General features: G+C 32.9%; 1 protein-coding gene across 1 annotated transcript in view; it reads left to right on the forward strand.

The window, feature by feature from the left end:
- The first annotated feature begins 10693 nt into the window (after nt 1–10693).
- LOC106875772 (uncharacterized) overlaps nt 10694–19754 on the forward strand; it is a 10680-nt gene continuing 1619 nt past the window's right edge. Inside the window, exons 1-5 of the mRNA XM_014924035.3 lie at nt 10694–10828; nt 12956–13117; nt 14798–14928; nt 16910–16952; nt 18617–19754. The exon at nt 18617–19754 is cut by the window's right edge and continues 1619 nt beyond it. Of these exons, the coding sequence (XP_014779521.3) occupies nt 10757–10828; nt 12956–13117; nt 14798–14928; nt 16910–16952; nt 18617–19754 (1546 nt within the window). The 5' untranslated portion in view covers nt 10694–10756. The remainder of the gene's footprint in view (nt 10829–12955; nt 13118–14797; nt 14929–16909; nt 16953–18616) is intronic.

The following is a 19754-nucleotide window of genomic DNA, read 5'->3' on the forward strand; positions in this document are numbered from 1 at the left end:
TCTTATTTCGATAATTTCAACCAATCACTGACAAGTATTCAGTTGTTTACATTTACTCCTTTGGTGTAAAGAGTATTTAATCTCCATACCTTCGTTTTATTTGCTTTTTTCATTTTAAATTTGCTTTAACCCTAACCCTAACCCTAGGTTTAGGGTTAGGGTTAATTGTTTCAGAATCATTTGTTTATGTAGTCGGCACATCGGCTGAATGGACGTCAGTGATTGGTTGAAATTACAGAAATACGACAACTTTAACATGGAATAACTTCTGGATTTCTTTTTTTTTTAAGAAGACTAAGAGAAAAAGATGTTTTATATGACACATTCTACCAGTGTTCCAAGTTTCAAAGTGTTTCGTTAATGAAAAATGTGGCCCCCGTTTTAAAAAAGATCCACATAGTTTTCTATGAAAAATTATATATATATATATATATATATATATATCATACTACAGTGTAGGATTATTCTTGGTTGATGTGATCATAAGAAGAATGAAACATTTTCAGATTTGTCTAACATACTTGCTGAAATGATTTAAGTAATATTGGTTTCAAATTTTGGCACAAGGCCAACAATTTTGGGAGAGGTGGAGCAAACCGATTGCATGAACCCCAGTGTTCTACTAGTACTTTTCTTATTAACCCTGGAAAGATGAAAGGCAAAGTCAACCTCGGTGGAATTTGAACATCAGAATGTTAAGACATGAAATGCTGTTAAGCACTTTGCCTGGCAGGCTAATGATGATCCTGCCAGCCCGTCACCTAATATTAAAGTAATATTAGTAATTTGCTACCATTGTTATTTCTTTAGTTTCTTTAGTTATTTTGGTGGTGTTTCAAATATGTTAATACTAACTTAATTATCAAATTCAACCTGCTTGGATGTTAGCCATTTTTAAACCCATTTTTTTTTCTGTTTAAGTTTTTTTTTCTCTTTTTTTTCCTAATTATCTTTTTACAATTATTTCACAGTGCTAACCGGAGATACATGCTTCTGCTGTAAACTGAAACTTCATTGTTCATTGTAGGAGAGTCACATGGTTATTGCTTTCAAAGGCTGATCCATTTACCATAAAGTAGTAAGCACTGAAGTGGTGGGGTTTTTGACTAACTGATGTGTATCTTATCTATACAAAGAACAGACACACAAAAAAAAAAAAAACCCCCAGACAATGGTTACAGTGAGACTTAAATTCTAGGAATCCCATATTTTATGTTATTTAACTTTCGTGCCTTTAACTAGTTATTAATAACCTCAATAAAATACTAAAGATTCACGCTCCAGGATATAGACATATTTTGTGGTCAAGTAGGTTGTGGCTGATGTTGTTTAGCCCTAGGTCAGTCTTGAGCCAGTAAACTTAGGTGCAAAGATATTCTACCTGTGATTATCCAGTTTTTGTCTTTTTACTTTCAATCTCAGATATATCATAAAATATGTACCTCTTATTTTGAGACAGTAGAGTATGGCTTGAGAAAAGTTTTGATCATCTTACTGCACACTGAACATGCAGTGATACATCCTGTAGTGCAGGGGCTCTCAACCATTTTTGATCTATGAACTCCTTTCATTACTATTTTATTCTGGTGGACTCCCCCATAATCATTTGATGTTTAAAAAACTAGTTTTATGGAAACTTTTGTCAAACTTCCAATTTTCTTTTCCACACATTAACCTGTGTAGGTTGAACAATGTAAAATGTTAAAGAAAGAAACCTTGCTGTTTCTTGCAATACATACATCTGAAGCAAAATTTTTTCAGGGGGCTCTTAAGATACTATTTTGGTTCCTCAATTTACTATTTTGTTACATGGACCCTCAGGAGCCATATGGACTCCGGTTGAGAACCACTGCTGTAGAGTATGTTGTGACAGTCTGAACAGTATAATGTTTCTTGTTATGACCGTATCACTAAAGCATAGCCTTACTTAATTTACCAACCCCCAAAAAGGATAAAAGGCAAAGTTGACCTTGGCAGCATTTAACGAATGAAATGCCACTAAGGATTTTGTCTGGCATGCAAATGATTCTGCCATCTCGCCGCCGTAATAATGATAATAATAGTAATAATAATAATAGGCACAAGGCCTGACATTTTAGGGGAGGAGGCTAGTTGATTGCATCAACCTCAGTACTCAACTGGTACTTAATTTATTGACCCCGAAAGGATGAAAGGCAAAGACGACCTTGGCAGAACTTGAACTTGGAACATAAAGACAGATGAAATGCTGCTAATCATTTTGCCCAGCATGCTAACGATTCTACCAGCTTGCCTGAAAAACATTTGAAAACTTTATAAATAGCCTACAAACAATCTAGGTGTATTGCAAAAGTAGGCATTACTTGGAACTGCACGCATATTGCGTAAAGTACTGTCTGTCTGAGGTCCTTGTTGTGACTTGACAAACAGTACAAATCCCTGGTAGACACAATATCTTCAATCAACAATCTCATAATCTTATGTACAGTGCGACATCTATAATAATATTATTAATAATAATAATCCTTTCTACTAAAGGCTCAAGGCCTGAAATTTTTGGGGAAAGGACTAATTGATTACAATCTTTTCTAATATAGGCACAGTCTGAAATTTGGTGGGAGTGGGGGCTGTACTTCAACAGGTATTTATTTCATCAACCCTGAAAGGATGAAAAGCAAAGTCAACCTCAAATGTGAAGCTGGAAAAAATCCTGCTAAACATTTTGTCCAGCATGCTAACAATTCTGCCAGCCCATAGCCTTAATAATGATTTTTGTAAGACCCCCACTTCCACTACAATGTGACAATAGTTTTTGCTCTGAAAGTTAAGGCTGAGTGAATGTGTTTAGTGACAGTCACAAAAAATCAAAGCTCTCTAAATTTAATTTGTCCACTTGACATATTAAATTTAGAGGGCTTTGGTTGTTTGGGACTGTCACTAGACATATTCACTCAGCTTTGACATTGTAGTGGGGTAGGGTCTTACAAAAACCTCTAAGCCAAACACACGACCATCCTCTGCCAATCAGATTGTATCCTAAACAGATACTAATTTGAGCCATGTTCTCTCCATAAAAACAAGTGAATTTTCAAACTCCTGTCAGAAGCAAGACAATGTGGTATAGTCCCACCTCTTTCTATTTTAACTTTTAAAAATCAGAAAAATCTGTGAAATCAGTTAAGCCTTTAAAAATAAACCATATGAAAGACTCCCAGTGCACTTTTTCAACTTCTTTATACATTATAACTGAAAAGCTCTGATTTTCAGTACTTAAAGCTGCTTGTTTCCGATCATCAGCTGTAAACCAAGCCTGGTTTTTTTTTCAATATCCACTGCCTGAATATTTTTTGAAATATGAAAATGTAAGTTTGAAGGAAACACATATCCTTATATTCTTTCATTTAAAAACCTTTGTGAACAACATATATGAAAACAGCTACTTCAAGCTCATGCTTTTGATCTTATATCTGGCTCTTCTGGTATTATTATTATTATATGTCATAATCTCTATACAATCAGTCATGAAATTGCATTGCTGTTTGAGCAATGTTCCAGAATAATACTTTTAATTAATGTTTTTGAAAACAATGAGTGTGTATGTGGGTGTTCCTTTTGCATTTGCCTGTGCAGACACATGCATATATATATACATACATGCACATAGATACACAGAATTATATATTCATGTATACATACATGTATACCTATACACATATGTTTATACGCATGTACTTATGTATGCATTTTAAAAACCATTTTTTTTCTGAACCAGAACTAAATTGAAGGAGGCCTATATTTGCATAAAAGATACTTAACCATTTGCATACAAGGTGTTAACAGTTCATTTCTTTTGTTCAAACTATTGTTGCCTTGAGTCAAAATTTTCAGTTTTTTGCTCATATGAAGGTTACAATGAATTTTTGATTTGAAGCTCGTGTTCCTGTAAAATTGTGCATTATCTACAATAGACCAGGTAATTTTGAATTCATGAGGTCTTGTCTCACACAAGAACTATATAAATTTTGACAAAGCTGTAGCACATTCTTTGATGGGGCTGACAAATGTATATATACACTTGTAATAACGGTTTTTGAATTGAGTTCCATTGTTCCAATATATATTTTAGGCTGATCACTGTTGTTTGTTTCAGCCTTTGCACTGTATATTATTAACTTTGCCAGACAGTTACCATTGAGTGGGCAGTTCTCATGAATTCTAAAGTTGCATGATCTTTGTTGGGTAACTATTTGCATCTCTTTCCTATTCAATCTTTGTATAGCACCTAAAATTTTTGCAAGCTGAATAGCTAACCGTAACACGGTTCTTATTCAATATTTTTCTATACTTATACCCTGAAGGAAAATGGTGATCTATTAAATGAAAGAACATTTCCTTAAAATTTTCATTTCGTATTTCAAAAACTATCCAGACAGTGGATATTCAAAGAAAACCAGGTTCAGTTTAGTAGTTGATGGTGGGAAATATATTAAAGAATACTCTACATTTGTATTGAATCCTGGTGAATCAGCAGAGATTTATATATATATATAACATGCCATTGTCACGTTAAAAGCACCTAGCATGCTCTGTATAGTGGTAGTCATAGGATCGCGGTTTCGATTCCCAGACCGGGCCTTGTGAGTGTTTATTGAGCGAAAACACCTAAAAGGTCCACGAGGCTCTGGCAGGGGATGGTGGCGAACCCTGCTGTATTCTTTCACCACAACTTTCTCTCACTTTTTCTTTCTGTTTCTGTTGTGCCTGTATTTCAAAGGGCCAGCCTTGTCACACTGTGTCACTCTGAATATCCCCGAGAGCTACGTTAAGGGTACATGTGTCTGTGGAGTGCTCAGCCACTTGCACATTAATTTCACGAGCGGGCTGTTCCGTTGATCGGATCAACTGGAACCCTCGTCGTCGTAAGCGACGGAGTGCCAACAACAATATATTGTTTCTGATATAAATTAATATTATTAAGAAATATTACTGGTCCCTGACACACTGGAAAAAAACTGCCGGTATGCCACATCAGATAGTTTGAGAAGCACTGATCTCGAGGTAGCAGTGAGTTTTGATATTGGTTGAGTTGATTATTGAGCATAGCATTTTGGTTGAAATTCCTGGTTTAAATTGATTTTAAGTGTTTTCATTTTCAGTGGTTATTGATTTTTTTTTTTACATTTCTTTTTGTGTTTATCTTCTGATTGTGTGAGAATGATTTTATCTCACTACTTTCCATATTGGTGCCTGAGGAAAGTCATTAGACTTGAAATGTTGATATCTACATATGGTTCTATGAAAGATAAAATGTTTTTTTTCTATACATTGGAAAATATATTATTGAGTTCTCTATTGTATGACTTGTTTGCCTAGTCTTTGGATTAAGAGTCATATCTATCTATCTATCTCCGAGTTTATTTATATATTTATATATATATATATATCCAAGTTTATTTATATATATATATATATCCAAGTTTATTTATATATATATATATATCCAAGTTTATTTATATATATATATATATCCAAGTTTATTTATATATATATATATATCCAAGTTTATTTATATATATATATATATCCAAGTTTATTTATATATATATATATATCCAAGTTTATTTATATATATAGATATATCCAAGTTTATTTATATATATAGATATATCCAAGTTTATTTATATATATAGATATATCCAAGTTTATTTATATATATAGATATATCCAAGTTTATTTATATATATAGATATATCCAAGTTTATTTATATATATATATATATATATATATCCAAGTTTATTTATATATATATATATATCCAGGTTTATTTATATATATATATATATATATCCAAGTTTATTTATATATATATATATATATCCAAGTTTATTTATATATATATATATATATATCCAAGTTTATTTATATATATATATATATATATCCAAGTTTATTTATATATATATATATATATATATATATATATCCAAGTTTATTTATATATATATATATATATATATCCAAGTTTATTTATATATATATATATATCCAAGTTTATTTATATATATATATATATCCAAGTTTATTTATTTATATATATATCCCAAGTTTATTTATTTATATATATATATCCCAAGTTTATTTATTTATATATAGATATATCCAAGTTTATTTATACATATATATATCCAAGTTTATTTATACATATATATATCCAAGTTTATATATATATATATATATATATATATATATATATATATATATATATATATATATATATATATATATATATATATATATCCAAGTTTATTTATACATATATATATCCAAGTTTATATATATATATATATATATATATATATATATATATATATATATATATATACTATATATAAAACAGAGATGTGTGTGTAATCGCTTTTCACGTGAAATCGACTTCACCAAATGCTTCCATACTTGTGATGCGTGAATAATTTGACCTTGGATAAATCTTAGGCTCTTCATTTGATTTTTTTAATTAAGAATAAATAATATTGCTTTATATTTAAGATTCACTTCTTTAAAAAGGTTCCTCAATGTCAACTTCTGGTATTGACGTAACAACGGCAAAAAGCTTCTCTCTCTATTTTGTGTGTGAGTGTGTATGAGAGAGAGAGTAAATACTACATACACACCGCTCTCTCACTCTGTCTCACACACATACACATACACCCCCCCCCCCTTGACTCACTCATACTCTGTCTCTTACAAACACGCATGTGCACGCATACACACGTGTGTCTTTGTAAATATGTTTGTATACATTTATGTAAGTGTGTGTTTGTAAGAGACAGAGTGTGAGTGAGTCAAAGGGTGTGTGCGTGCGTGTGTATGTGTGTGAGACAGTGAGAGAGCGGTGTGTATGTAGTATTTACTCTCTCTCTCATACACGAACACACACACTCACACACAAAATAGGGAGTGAAGCTTTTTGCCGTTGTTACGTCAATACCGGAGCACGCGTACGCACACGTGTGTCTTTGTAAATATGTTTGTATACATTTATGTATGTGTGTGTTTGTACGAGACAGAGTGTGAGTGAGAGAGAAAGGTTTGTTGTCATGTATACGTACATGCATAAATATACATACATCTTTGGATGTATGCATATGACAACACAGCCCTTGACTCACTCACACTGTCTCTTACAAACACGCACGCGCGCGCATACACACGTGTGTCTTTGTAAATATGTTTGTATACATTTATGTATGCGTGTGTTTGTAAGAGACAGAGTGTGAGTGAGTCAAGGGGGGAGTGCATGTGTATGTGTGTGAGACAGAGTGAGAGCGGTGTGTATGTAGTATTTACTCTCTCTCTCTCTCTCTCTCTCATACACACTCACACACAAAATAGAGAGAGAAGCTTTTTGCCGTTGTTACGTCAATACCGGAAGTTGACATTGAGGAACCTTTTTAAAGAAGTGAGTCTTAAATATAAAGCAATATTATTTATTTTTAATTAAAAAAATCAAATGAAGAGCCTAAGATTTATCCGAGGTCAAATTATTCACGCATCACAAGTATGGAAGCATTTGGTGACGTCGATTTCACGTGAAAAGCGATTACACACACATCTCTGTTTTATATATAGTATATATATATATATATATATATATATATATATAGTATATATATATATATATATATATATATATATATATATATATACATATATATATATATATATCTCCAAGTTTATTTATATATATATATATATATATATATATATATATATATATACATATATATATATATATATCTCCAAGTTTATTTATATATATATATATATATATATATATATATATACATATATATATATATATATATATCTCCAAGTTTATTTATATATATATATATATATATATATATATATATATCCAAGTTTATATATATATATATATATATATATATATATATATATATATATATATATATATATATATATATATATATATAAACTTGGAGATTTTTGGAATTTAAATGGATAAGGATGTAAATATGCTTGTGAAAGGTTGGAGTAGTTCAAAACAACACAGACAGAAGTTTATTAAATTGAGTTGGGGGATCAATAAAAGCAAGAAATGATGTGTTAAGATGTGTAATTTGAACCAGCAGAAATAACAATGAAATATTACATACCATCTCTTATGTATTATTGTGTTCTATTTACTTAAGTATATACTTATATTAATTATTATGTTGTAATATTCTTAAGTGTATCCTGTATTATATACTTTTTCTCGTGAGTAAACATATTGCTAAAATCAAAGCTTGCCATTATTAACTTGGGTTTTTATCCTTTGTTTTGACATTTTGTCATGTACAAAGGATTGATTCAAACAATTCTGTTGCTTCTTGTGGTGACCAGTAGTTGTCAAAATTTAAGAAAGTAACGGAATGTTTGAAGTAAGAGTGAATTATTCACTCCTTTGATTGATTTAGCTATTTAATATGTACACAATTACGGTGGTAGACAGACTCATAGAAAACCTAGTGTAGTGTAGGGTAGGTTTGAAGTATTTTGATTAAGTTTACATTCACATAACCATAGAGATATACAAATATATCATTGATAGTTACAACAGAAATATTTGGCTGAAGACTAAACAACTTTAAAACATTTAGTGATCCTGAAGAACCATTTGAGGGCGTTCAGTCTCACACAGTTTATTAGGCAGTGGTAATGTTGGACATAGCTCATCATTGGCCTGTATTCAAAATGTCCATAGTGTAGGTTTTGTAAAGGTGTGTGGTTTAGTAGTTAGTGTATTTGGCTCACAATCATAAGGTCATGAGTTCAATTCCCAACGGCACATTGTGTCCTTGAGCAAGACACTTTATTTCACATTGCTCCAGTCCGCGCAGCTGGCAAAAATGAGTTGTATGTGTAGTTCAGTGGGCAACCTTGTTGTGTTCGGTGTGTCCTGCTGAATCTTCTGTGTGTCTGTGGAGTATTCAGTCACTTGCAAGTTAATTTTATGAGCTGGCTGTTCTACTGATTGAATCAACTGGAACACCTGATGTCATAACTAACAGAGTCCGGCCAGTACAATTCAAAAATAATTTTAAAAGTAAAGTGAAAAAAATCATTTTGGTTCTTGCAAAGAATTTCCTTCTGAGTTCCCTCAAAGCTTGATCTTAAATCTTCCTGTGGAAGCTCAACTCTAAAGCAGCAACAAAAAGGAATCGATTTTAATTTTGCTGATTGAACATTTCTAACTGTTCTCAGTAACCACTACAGACCATCTGTATTGAAGAAATTGTTGCATCTTTGTATTGCTCTCCTCTCTTTGTAGTTCCCACTCTTCGAGTGTGCGTGGCTCTTCTGAGCTCTCTGAAAATTTGTAATTATGTTAGTAGGGTCTCCTATCCTTTCTGACATTGCAGACATTGTGAATAGTCACCAATGACTCTGTCACAGCTCAGCATAACCAATCCTGAGAGAAGAGAATAAAAAATTGACCCCAGTATTGACTGGTACTTTATTTATTAACATCCAAATGGATGAAAGGAAAGTTGATCTGAAAAGGATATAAACTCAGAACCAAAACAAATATTACCAGGCATTCTACTTGATGTTCTAGCTACTCTACAAATTTATGTCATATTAATGTCTACATTAACCCTTTCGTTACCAACCCAGCTGAAACCGTTTGTTTTCATAAGTTTTGAATTAAAATCTTCTGCCAAACCTTAGTCACAATTTATGTTCCTAACACTAGCTTAATGATAACAAAGTTATTTTACCAAATTCTTTGTTATATTTAAAATAATTGAAAGAAACACAGAGCATCTCAGAATAAATATGGTAACAAAAGGGTTAATATATGTACGAATTTATAATATGTAGGAGTACATGTTTGATCTCATGTGGTGAAGCAGAAAATAAATATTTTGAAGACAATGTAGAGACAATAATATGCTTTGGTGAAATTTGAAGAATTGGTTACTATTACTAGGAAGTTCAGCAGTAGAATAGTTTTTTTTTTTTTAACTGTTTCAGCCAATTGGCTGCTACAAAAAACTCTCTTTTCCTCTCTCCTTCCTTCTCCTCCCTCCTCTTATTACACTAGTTAGGTGAAATAAATATTGGATGCCACAGGAGCTACTCAGAAGAGCCCTTCTGAATCCATCACACTGTCAGAAACCCTTTCATATCATATCATCAGCAGATTATCTCAGGGTCACAAGTGTGCTTACACTGTAAAAAAATTTATACTAATCATGACTGATGAAGTTAGTGAATGTGATTAATTTTTTTATGCAAGATATTAATTTTTTTAATTCAAGATATTAATTCATTAAGGACTCTAGACAATTCATATCTGGTAATGGACACTGTATGTTATGTGAAAATCTTCTAGAACTGAAGTTGATCAAAAGAAAACAAAAATGTCTGTGTTGGCATCAGCAAAATGTAGTTTGGTTAGAGGAAGATTCACATACAATAAGTCCAAGACAGTTGTCGGCCTAAACATTTTCCCAGTTCAATGTTTAATAGTTCTTTAGTAAAAGGTGTAGTAGATATGTAATTGAATGTCATTCATGTTAATCGTTATGTGTATGAGAGAGAATTGAGTGTGATAACTTTTTAATACTGTTTAATGTCTCTTGGATTTCCTTTTTCTTTTAACTTATCAACTAACTTTAAAGAATAAATTTTTCTCTTCTTAAATTCCAGGATGCTCGAGCAGCATTCCGACAAGAACTCTCTGAGTCGACACAGAAACTTAATGCAATGTCTAAAAAGCTGGGTGCATGCATTGATAAAGCTCGACCATATTATGATGCAAGGATGAGGGCAAAAGAGGTCAGTTTGATTGCATTAATGATTTTTGATGCACACACACACACACACACACACAGACATGCACTTATGCACACCCTATAGAAAATAGTGGAAGGAGTGAGCTGTAGGCTTTGGATTCCTTTATATTTATTTTAATAGCTTAGTCAGAGGAGGAATGGCAGTGCCTATGACCATTTTGCAAAGTCTCCAAAGCTGATGAGAAGTGGGGTAAGTATCCACAATTCATAGGTTGTTCTCAGGCTGGAGACCTGATCCAAATGCTAGCAATAGACTGGTCTCTGTTAAAGGTACCCAGTCTACTACCAATGAACTGCTACACTTCATTTGATGGGCTTCCACACAAGCTCAGTCTACTCACTTTCACTCATGGGGCTTGGAACAACTCAAGACTAAGGTAGGAGACACTTGATACAATTGCACTGGTGGAATTGTATCAAGAATTATATGATTGTAAAGTTAATCTCTTAAACACTCAGCCAGGCTTGCACCAATTTTGGTTGCAGACATAGATGCAGCCATGGCCGTGTAGTTAAGAAGTTAGCTTTCCAGCTACAAGTTTTGGAGTTCAGTCCCACTGCAAGCTGACCAAAGTCTTGCAAGTGGATTTGGTAGATGGAGATGGAAAGAAGCCTATTGTATATATATACACATACATACATACATGGGTATACTTATGAAATATAATGAACATTTAATCAAAGTTCTTCCTATTTTACTAACACATTGAAATGATCTAGAAGTAAAAGTTACAGAGTTTTCAAAAAAAATCATGCTTAAATGATAAATACTTTTGACACAACCATGTGTGTAATTACAGTACAGACTGAATTTCAAAATTGAGTTTAAACTTATTTAATTATACTATCGTTATCAAAACAAATTGATTTTCTAGAAAAAAAAAATGTGAGATTTTCATAACGCTGACCTTATTGCAGGTGGACTTTTACAAGCTGCACCAGTAAAATTATAATGTCACTTTTAGAATTACTTTTTGTTTTTGTTTAGGATTTGTGTATATTTTCAATGTATTTTTTTATACAGCAATTATAATAAATCTGAGTAAAATCCTTTTTTCCATGTATCATAATGCTTAAAGCATTATGATGTATGGAAAAGTGTATATGAATATTATATTATAGTGTATGGTGCCATGTAAAACCCACCTAGTACAATCTGTAAAGTGGTTGGCTTTAGGAAGAGCATCAAGCTGTAGAAACCAAGCCAAAAAAGAACTATGGATTATGGTGCAGTCCTTTGCCTTACCAGCTCTTCTGAAGCCATCCAACCCATGCCAGCATGGAAAATGGATGTATAATGATGTATGGAAAAGTGTTTATATAAAATATATTGATTCCTGATATTTCATTGTCCTCAATTATAGTACATATTATACACAAGTACATATATATAGATAAATAAAGATTGTTTTTATGTTGAATGGATACTAAGTAATATTATTTCAATCTGTAATATTATTATAAAAGTCCTATCAAAAACAACACCTCATTCAAAACTTCCACTATTATGGATATATCAATTGCTTAGTGTATCCTTCTGTGCTCCTTTTCTTGTTAATAAGGCTGACAACAAAATTAATGCCATATAATATTTGATATATTCTGAAACACTTTCCAATTTTCTCTAATTTACATTTAAAATTCAACATTTCGATATTCCCAGATATCTGTATTTTTTTCTTCATAGCCTGTGACTCCAGTTTCTCTACCACAAAATACAAGAAATTTTAAGCTGCATGAAATAGCACCCTTTACACCAAGTACACTATTTTATCTGATACAAACACTAAACATACTACCGACCCCCTTCCTTGCTATAAATATAACTGTCCTCATTGGGTCGAAACTCTGCAAGTTTATGAAACTTGAATAACTGAGGCTGTTGTTCAGTAAGCAAGTGTACCTTATCTATCTCCCTTGCAACTTTATGAAAATGTAACCTTGTCATTCATTAGTCATAATTTTATATAAAAAAATAATGATAAATCAGTAGGAAGTTAGTAACATTTGTAAATTGCTTTGTTTTATTTATTTTTAACTGACAGCCTTTTATTTATCTATTGTATTTTGTATTTTAGTGATTTAAAACTGAATTATGTTTCATTTATAGGCTCATATTGAGACTCAAAAAGCTGCTGTTCGTTATGAAAGAGCATGCAGCATGCACGAAGCTGCCAAAGAGATGGTGCATCTTGCAGAACAAGGCTATATGAAACGAGACCAACCTTCTGATCCAGCATGGCAGGAAATGCTTAATCATGCAACCATGAAGGTGAAGAGATATTTATTTTTAACATTTCTTTTATTCGCTTGATTTTTGTTCAAACATCATGTTTTCGGGTCTATTTGTGAATCCTAGATTGTAAAGATAAGATATGTCTATTAATTTGTTGTTTACATCATTTTAAAAGCTTTATAAAATAGTGTAAGTAGTTCAGTGTTTGGTAAAAAGGCTTGGTAATAGTTTGTTGAATTCCTCATGGCTTTGAGATGAAACCCTGACTGTTAGAATTTTAAATCATAACCATGAGAAACGTCTTCCATCTTATCAGTGTCAATAAAGTAAATATTTATATGTTTAGGTTAACTTGTTTTGAGTAAAAAAAATGTTTAAAGTTCAGTTTTATTCATCACAACATTAATCAAGCTTTTGAAATACTGGTTCAAATTCTCTTGTGAAATCAATTTTTTAAATGAATGATTAAATTTATTGCCAGTATTATTGCAAAAGCGCTTCTTAATTAGTCACATATCATTCTAAAGATATCTTCCTATATTCCAACATTTGTGTTGTTCTTTCCCTAGTTGTAGATTCAGTGTTTTGTGAAAGAAATTCAGATAATTTAAATGTAATGAATAAGTCAAGCTCTGTTTTAAAAAATAACAAACATAAAAAGCTGGAGTTGAACTGAAGAAATCAATAGATTAAAGTTCAATATGTGTCAGACTAATGGTTGAAGTAATTGATTTTAGAGGCAAAGAAGTGGAAATAACAGAATAATAGGTATTTATGATGTTTGACTGTATTAATGAGAAACATATGGCCATTTTGCTTCTATATTGTTTAATCCAGATGATGACAAATTGACTTTGACATGAAATGGATAGGGGTAATAGTACCACTGACATATTCTTCAGAATTATTAAGAATCAAACTATTTTAACTGACTTTCATAGGCACAGGTGTGGCTGTGTGGTAAGAAGCTTGCTTCCCAACCTCATAGTTTCAGATTCAGTTGTAGTGTGGCACCTCGGGCAAGTGTCTTCTATTATTGGCTCAGACCAACCAAAGCCTTGTGAGTGGATTTGGTAGACAGAAACTGAAAGAAACCTGTCATATGTCTGTGTGTGTGTGTTTTGTCTCCCCCACCACACTTGACAACTGGCATAGGTTTGTTTACATCCCTGTAATTTAGTGGTTCAGCAAAATAGACAAATAAAATAAGTATCAGGCTTTAAAAAAAATGTACAGCATGGTCACAGTCTAATGATCAAAACAAATAAAAGATCTTGCCAATGTGGCCAAATTTTATATTGTGTTAGTGAATGCAACATGGTCAAAAGATTAATAAGTTTGCTTCCCAATCAGAGGGTCTCAGAGGTTCAATCTCACTGCATGGCATCTTGGGCAAGTGTCATTTATTATAGCCTCAGCTCAACCAAATCTTATAAGTGAAATTCAGTTAATGGAAACTATGTGGAAGTTCATCAGATTATACCTGTAATTCAATGGTGTAGCCTTGTCACATACTGTGTCACATTGATTCTATTTGAGGATTGCTAATGGAACGTATGCCCGTGGAATACTCAGCCACCTACATAATAATTCAACGAGCAGGTAGTTTATCTGATCAAACACCTGATTTGTCATTGTCGAGACGAACGGTTCCATGCCATTGATCTTGTTTTCTGCTGCTTGCTCTTAAATTACAATATCTTTATTTAATCTCAGGTGAATGAAGCTGAGAAGGAAAGAATCGAAAGTGAACAGTATCATGAAAGAACTACAAAAATCTTCAAAGAAGCTGAGGAATGTGTTCAGCAGCTTCAGAAAGACTTAAAACGCTCCATCAGCAAGTCCAAGTGAGTATTTATATTTCTGTCTTCTGTCCTTTTCCACTGTCACCTATAAAAGTAGATATCTGTATGTTATCACCATTAGCATCACAATAGTAAATTACTGTATTACACTGTATTATTATGTCTTCGATAAAATAAGTCGTTTCCCTTTGTGTTTGTACTAATAAATAACATCTGGAAGGCTGTCAATTTTCTCACAATCAACTGTATCTGTGAATATAATCTTTTGTAGTCTTTAAGAAACAGTTTTGATCTCAAGAGGTGTTTTGCATTCATATTTTCTCAGTTTTATAATCTGAAAGCTTTTCTCAGCAACTGTTATTACATGTATAATAAGACAAGTATTTGTGAAATATACATAAGTGATGTCATTATCATCATCATCATCATCGCAATGATTGTCCTCGTTTTAATGTCCACTTTTCCATGCTTGAATGGACCAAACTGAGGCAGGTTTTTTTCTATGGCTGGATGCACTTGTTTCCAAGCAAAGTAATACTTCCCCATGGCAAGATAAATTTTCACAGAAAACTAGAAATGGGGGATAGTGTTCGATGGTGATTCTGTGATGTCAAAACAAAGAGACAGAGAGAGAGACACACACACACACACACACACACACACACACACACACACACACACACACACACACACACACACACACACACAGAGTCTCCATCTACCAAATCCACTCACCAAGGCTTTGGTTTACCATGGACTGTAGCCTCTTTTGATGCTTCTGCTTCACCATATTTTTTTTCAAGTATTTGTAATAATAATGCAGTGAAAATAAACTTAAATACAGCTACCATCTCCAATATCATTGTTATCACCATCATCTCTTCATAATGTCTGAATGAAGTCCTATGAACATAAAGGATGGATGAAATTACAACAGTACATCTCTCCACGAGTCCCCCAACTATTCTTGAGTCTGACCTAATTGTTTTATCCAAAGTCTTTGGTCTTCTATACCCTGTTTAGGCCTCTTTCAGTTTCTGCCTACTAGATCCACCCACAAAGCTTTGGTTGGCCAAAAGCTATAGTAGAAAAACACTTGCCTAAGGTGTTATGCAGTGGGACTGAACCCAGAATCATGTGGTTGGGAAGCAAACTTTTTTGCTTCATGTTCTAGTTAACTGAGTCTAATGGGAAGAGTAATATTTTTGATAAAGGACAGCTGGGTTGGTTAATGTATCTTGTGTAACAAAAACAACAAACGAATTGTTGTAGGGATTAAAATGGACCTTTTCTTTTCTCATTAAACTTCTCAAATCTCACTGTTTCTTCACATTTTCTAATCATTTAGTAACTAGAAATTTTAATATGCATGTGCATTACAAGTTGTTGGCCACAATTTTTCACCTCAGGAGCTCAAATTTTGTTATGGGGAATATCTATTTAAGATGGTCAGAGGCCATGTGGTGTTTTCTGATAATTTCTATAAGCCCAAGCAAAGCTGAATACTGTTACTAGTATACTTATATAGAATGCATCAGACATGTATAATGTTGATAACTGTACAGCTATTTATTTGAAACCATTAGCTGTACTCATTGAGATAGTGTGAAAACATCCTAGTGTTCTCTTAAGTAATCATAAATATAATTGGGAATCTTCTGTTTTGAAATAATTGCTACCTATTGAGCTTTGAATCTAAATCACTGTATACATAGCAAGATATATCATTAACTGCCATTCTAATTTGCATATAATATTTTAATCAGCCATTGGTCAGACTTATACCAACAGCATTAAATATCCTTAGAGATATTATATCAGTGTACATTCCTCCTTAAATGTGATGTGTGATTGCGATCACAGCTGTATTGTTGATGACTGGAATGGAGTATCAACAACAAAACATTTCATATAATTTTGTAAATTTTTGTTGAGAATTTTCTTATTGCTGTTGAGTTTTGAGGTAGACGCTTCGCATACCCTTTTTTGCTAACTTAAAGCTGTTTTTTTTTTTCCACTGCAGGCCTTATTTTGAAATGAAAGTAAAATTTAATCAAGTGATGGATGTAAGTATTTTGGTTTTAAATGTTATGAAATATTAAAATACTATTAATTGAATAAATTAAAAAATTTAATTTCTTTTTTTTAATTTAAAGATCTTTAGTGAATATGAATGTCAATTTTAAAGTTATAAAATGAACAGGTTTCTTCAGAGAACAAAGTAGTGGAAAAGTAAGTTTGTAAAGAATGGAAAAAGGATGGTAAAAAAGCAGAATTAAGAGTTGAGAAAATCCAGTTATATGGTAAATGGCTGATATTAGTTTGTAAGGTGGCTAGGTTATTAGGAGCAACACTCGTGGCATAAGATATGTTAAGTGTTCAATATATACAAATGCACACATACACTTTTCCACATTTTGTGTTATTCAAGCTATTTTTCAAGACAATTTCAAACAGCAGAAGAGATCTGTGGAAAGTGGGAATATTTAACTATTTGTAGACTCAGCATGACTAACTACAACATCTACACCACCATGAGTAGCATCATTCATTGTCGAATTAAGGATCTAAGGCATAAAACTGTTTCCTGGTCTGTTTGCCTGTAACTAATTTTACAGAGTGTTGTTTAATCCTATGTCAACCTTTATTGAGCAGATCTGTGATCAAAGGTGTTCCAGTTCTGACCATCTCTTCCATTCGTATATCTAGAATTACATTGTGCCAGCTCTTTTATCTTTTTTTTTAAGACACTAGAGTGTGAACAGATGATTTGGTTGTTATTTCTAGTAGGTTGGGTTACTATGTAGAGCAGGGGTTTTCAAACTTTTTGACTTTATATTTCAGGCTTTACCTTAGGGACCCCTTATAAACGCTTATGAAATTTATACATAAATATTTGCTTAAAATAACATATATTTTTACATTTATTTATTTAACAGTATTTAACAAATAGGTTTATTGTCAATTAAAAGATTTCAATTAAAAAACATATATAAAATCAAATTGCCCAGAAAAAGTATTTGCTGTCCACGGACCCCGTCTTGTCCTTGCGGACCCCCTGTCTTGTCCTTGCGGACCACAATTTGAAAACCCCTGATGTAGAGGCTCGTAGTTGTAATTTTTCACCTTTTTAATAATGATGCTTCACTTAGTTATTGAGCAACTGACACAGGTGGATAGATGGGAAGTATTATGGATGTGGGCCTTACAAGGGTTCTTTTTATGTAGTATCAAATATCTTGACAGAATAATCTAAAAGAATGGTGAGATTGGATCTTATTAGCTAAAGTTGATAGCTTAAAGTAAAAGTGTTATTCCTTCACACTTGCTAGTTGATGCTTTCTTGACCAAAATCTAATGCTAGTTTTGGTGAATTTGTGGAATAAAACAATTCCTGCAGTTTTTAAATAGACGAAATTATCTTGAATTATGAGGTGGTGAGCTGGCAGAATCGTTAGAATGCTGCGTAAAATGCTAAGTGGCATTTCATCCATCTTTACATTCTGAGTTCAAATTCTGTTGAGGTTGACTTGACTTTTCATCCTTTTGGGATCAATAAAATAAATACCATACCAGTTGAGTACTGGGATCAATGTCATCAATTTACTCACTTCCCCGAAATTGCTGGCCTTGTGCCAAAATTTTGAAATTATCTCAAATTATTTAATTTGTATTTTGTATTCCGGTGAATAAGAACCTTATCTAAATGATGTTTTTATTTTTCTTGCAGGAACAAAAGCATCGAGTAAGTCGTCTGGAAACGGAAGTTATTAATACAAAGTCTGCTTATGCAGAGGCGTTGAGAAATCTTGAATCCATCAGTGATGAAATACATGAGCGGAGGCTTGAGAAAAGTAAACATCTTCAACTAGGTGTTCGTGGTTCCGGAGTTGGGTCTGAGACCCCATCTCCACCTCCTGGTCAAGAGAAAGGGTCTGAAATTGGAGATGGTACCGTGGTTACTCATATTAGCACGTGTACTTATAGTTCGAACATACTAACCACACCCACAACTTACCAACAAAGTGCTAGCAAGGAACCGGTCACATTCTCCATAACTACCACTTCTGCTACTGTTGAACAAGATTCTGGTGTTAGTCAACTGAAAGATGACTGTGATGAATCTGAAGGATCATTTGTAGCCCCATCTGTGATTTTCAGCTCTCCAGAGCAGGCTCGGCGTTTGAGTTATCGGCAAGCTATTGAAACCAACAGCTATGTATCTCCAAATATCACATCAGAAAGTATTAGCCCCTCTGACTTTGAAGAGGATTATGATGCTCCAAGTTTAGAAGAGGAGTATATTTCATTACCAAGTTACAAATCAAAGGTTAAGAATTCTAATAATTTTAACTTTGTTTCCGAAAATCAGTTTTGTCAGCAATCAGTTTTTAGCCCTGACAGCCACAACCCAAACAGCACGCCTCTTTTGAAGAGCAATGAACCGCAAGCCTCTTTACCGACTGAAAAGAGAGCCACACTTAAAACGTTGGGCAAAAGTAAAACTGAACCAGGTCCAACTGTACAAAGAGTTAATTCAGAAATGTCGGAATGTTCTCCTTCAGTCATACGTAGATCAAAATTGAAAGGCATCATTTTACGTGTAGATGCTGAAATGGACCCATATATGCAAGGCTTTCAACAACGTAAAATAACTAATGTCCCCTCCGTTAAAAACACAAATGAGGGAACAAAAAATGAATCTCAGCCGAAGAATACAAAGATTTTAAACTCAAACAGTGAGACAGCGTCACCAAGGAAAACGGGAACTGTCAATAAACCACATATTACACCAACGAAATACGTGAGAGGTTCCGAAGGGAGTCCTGTACTTAAAATTCCTTCTCCCGCTTCCGATATTATGGATG

This window comes from Octopus bimaculoides, chromosome 16, assembly GCF_046866305.1.
Source record: "Octopus bimaculoides isolate indiv1 chromosome 16, ASM4686630v1, whole genome shotgun sequence".
NCBI lineage: Eukaryota > Metazoa > Mollusca > Cephalopoda > Octopoda > Octopodidae > Octopus > Octopus bimaculoides.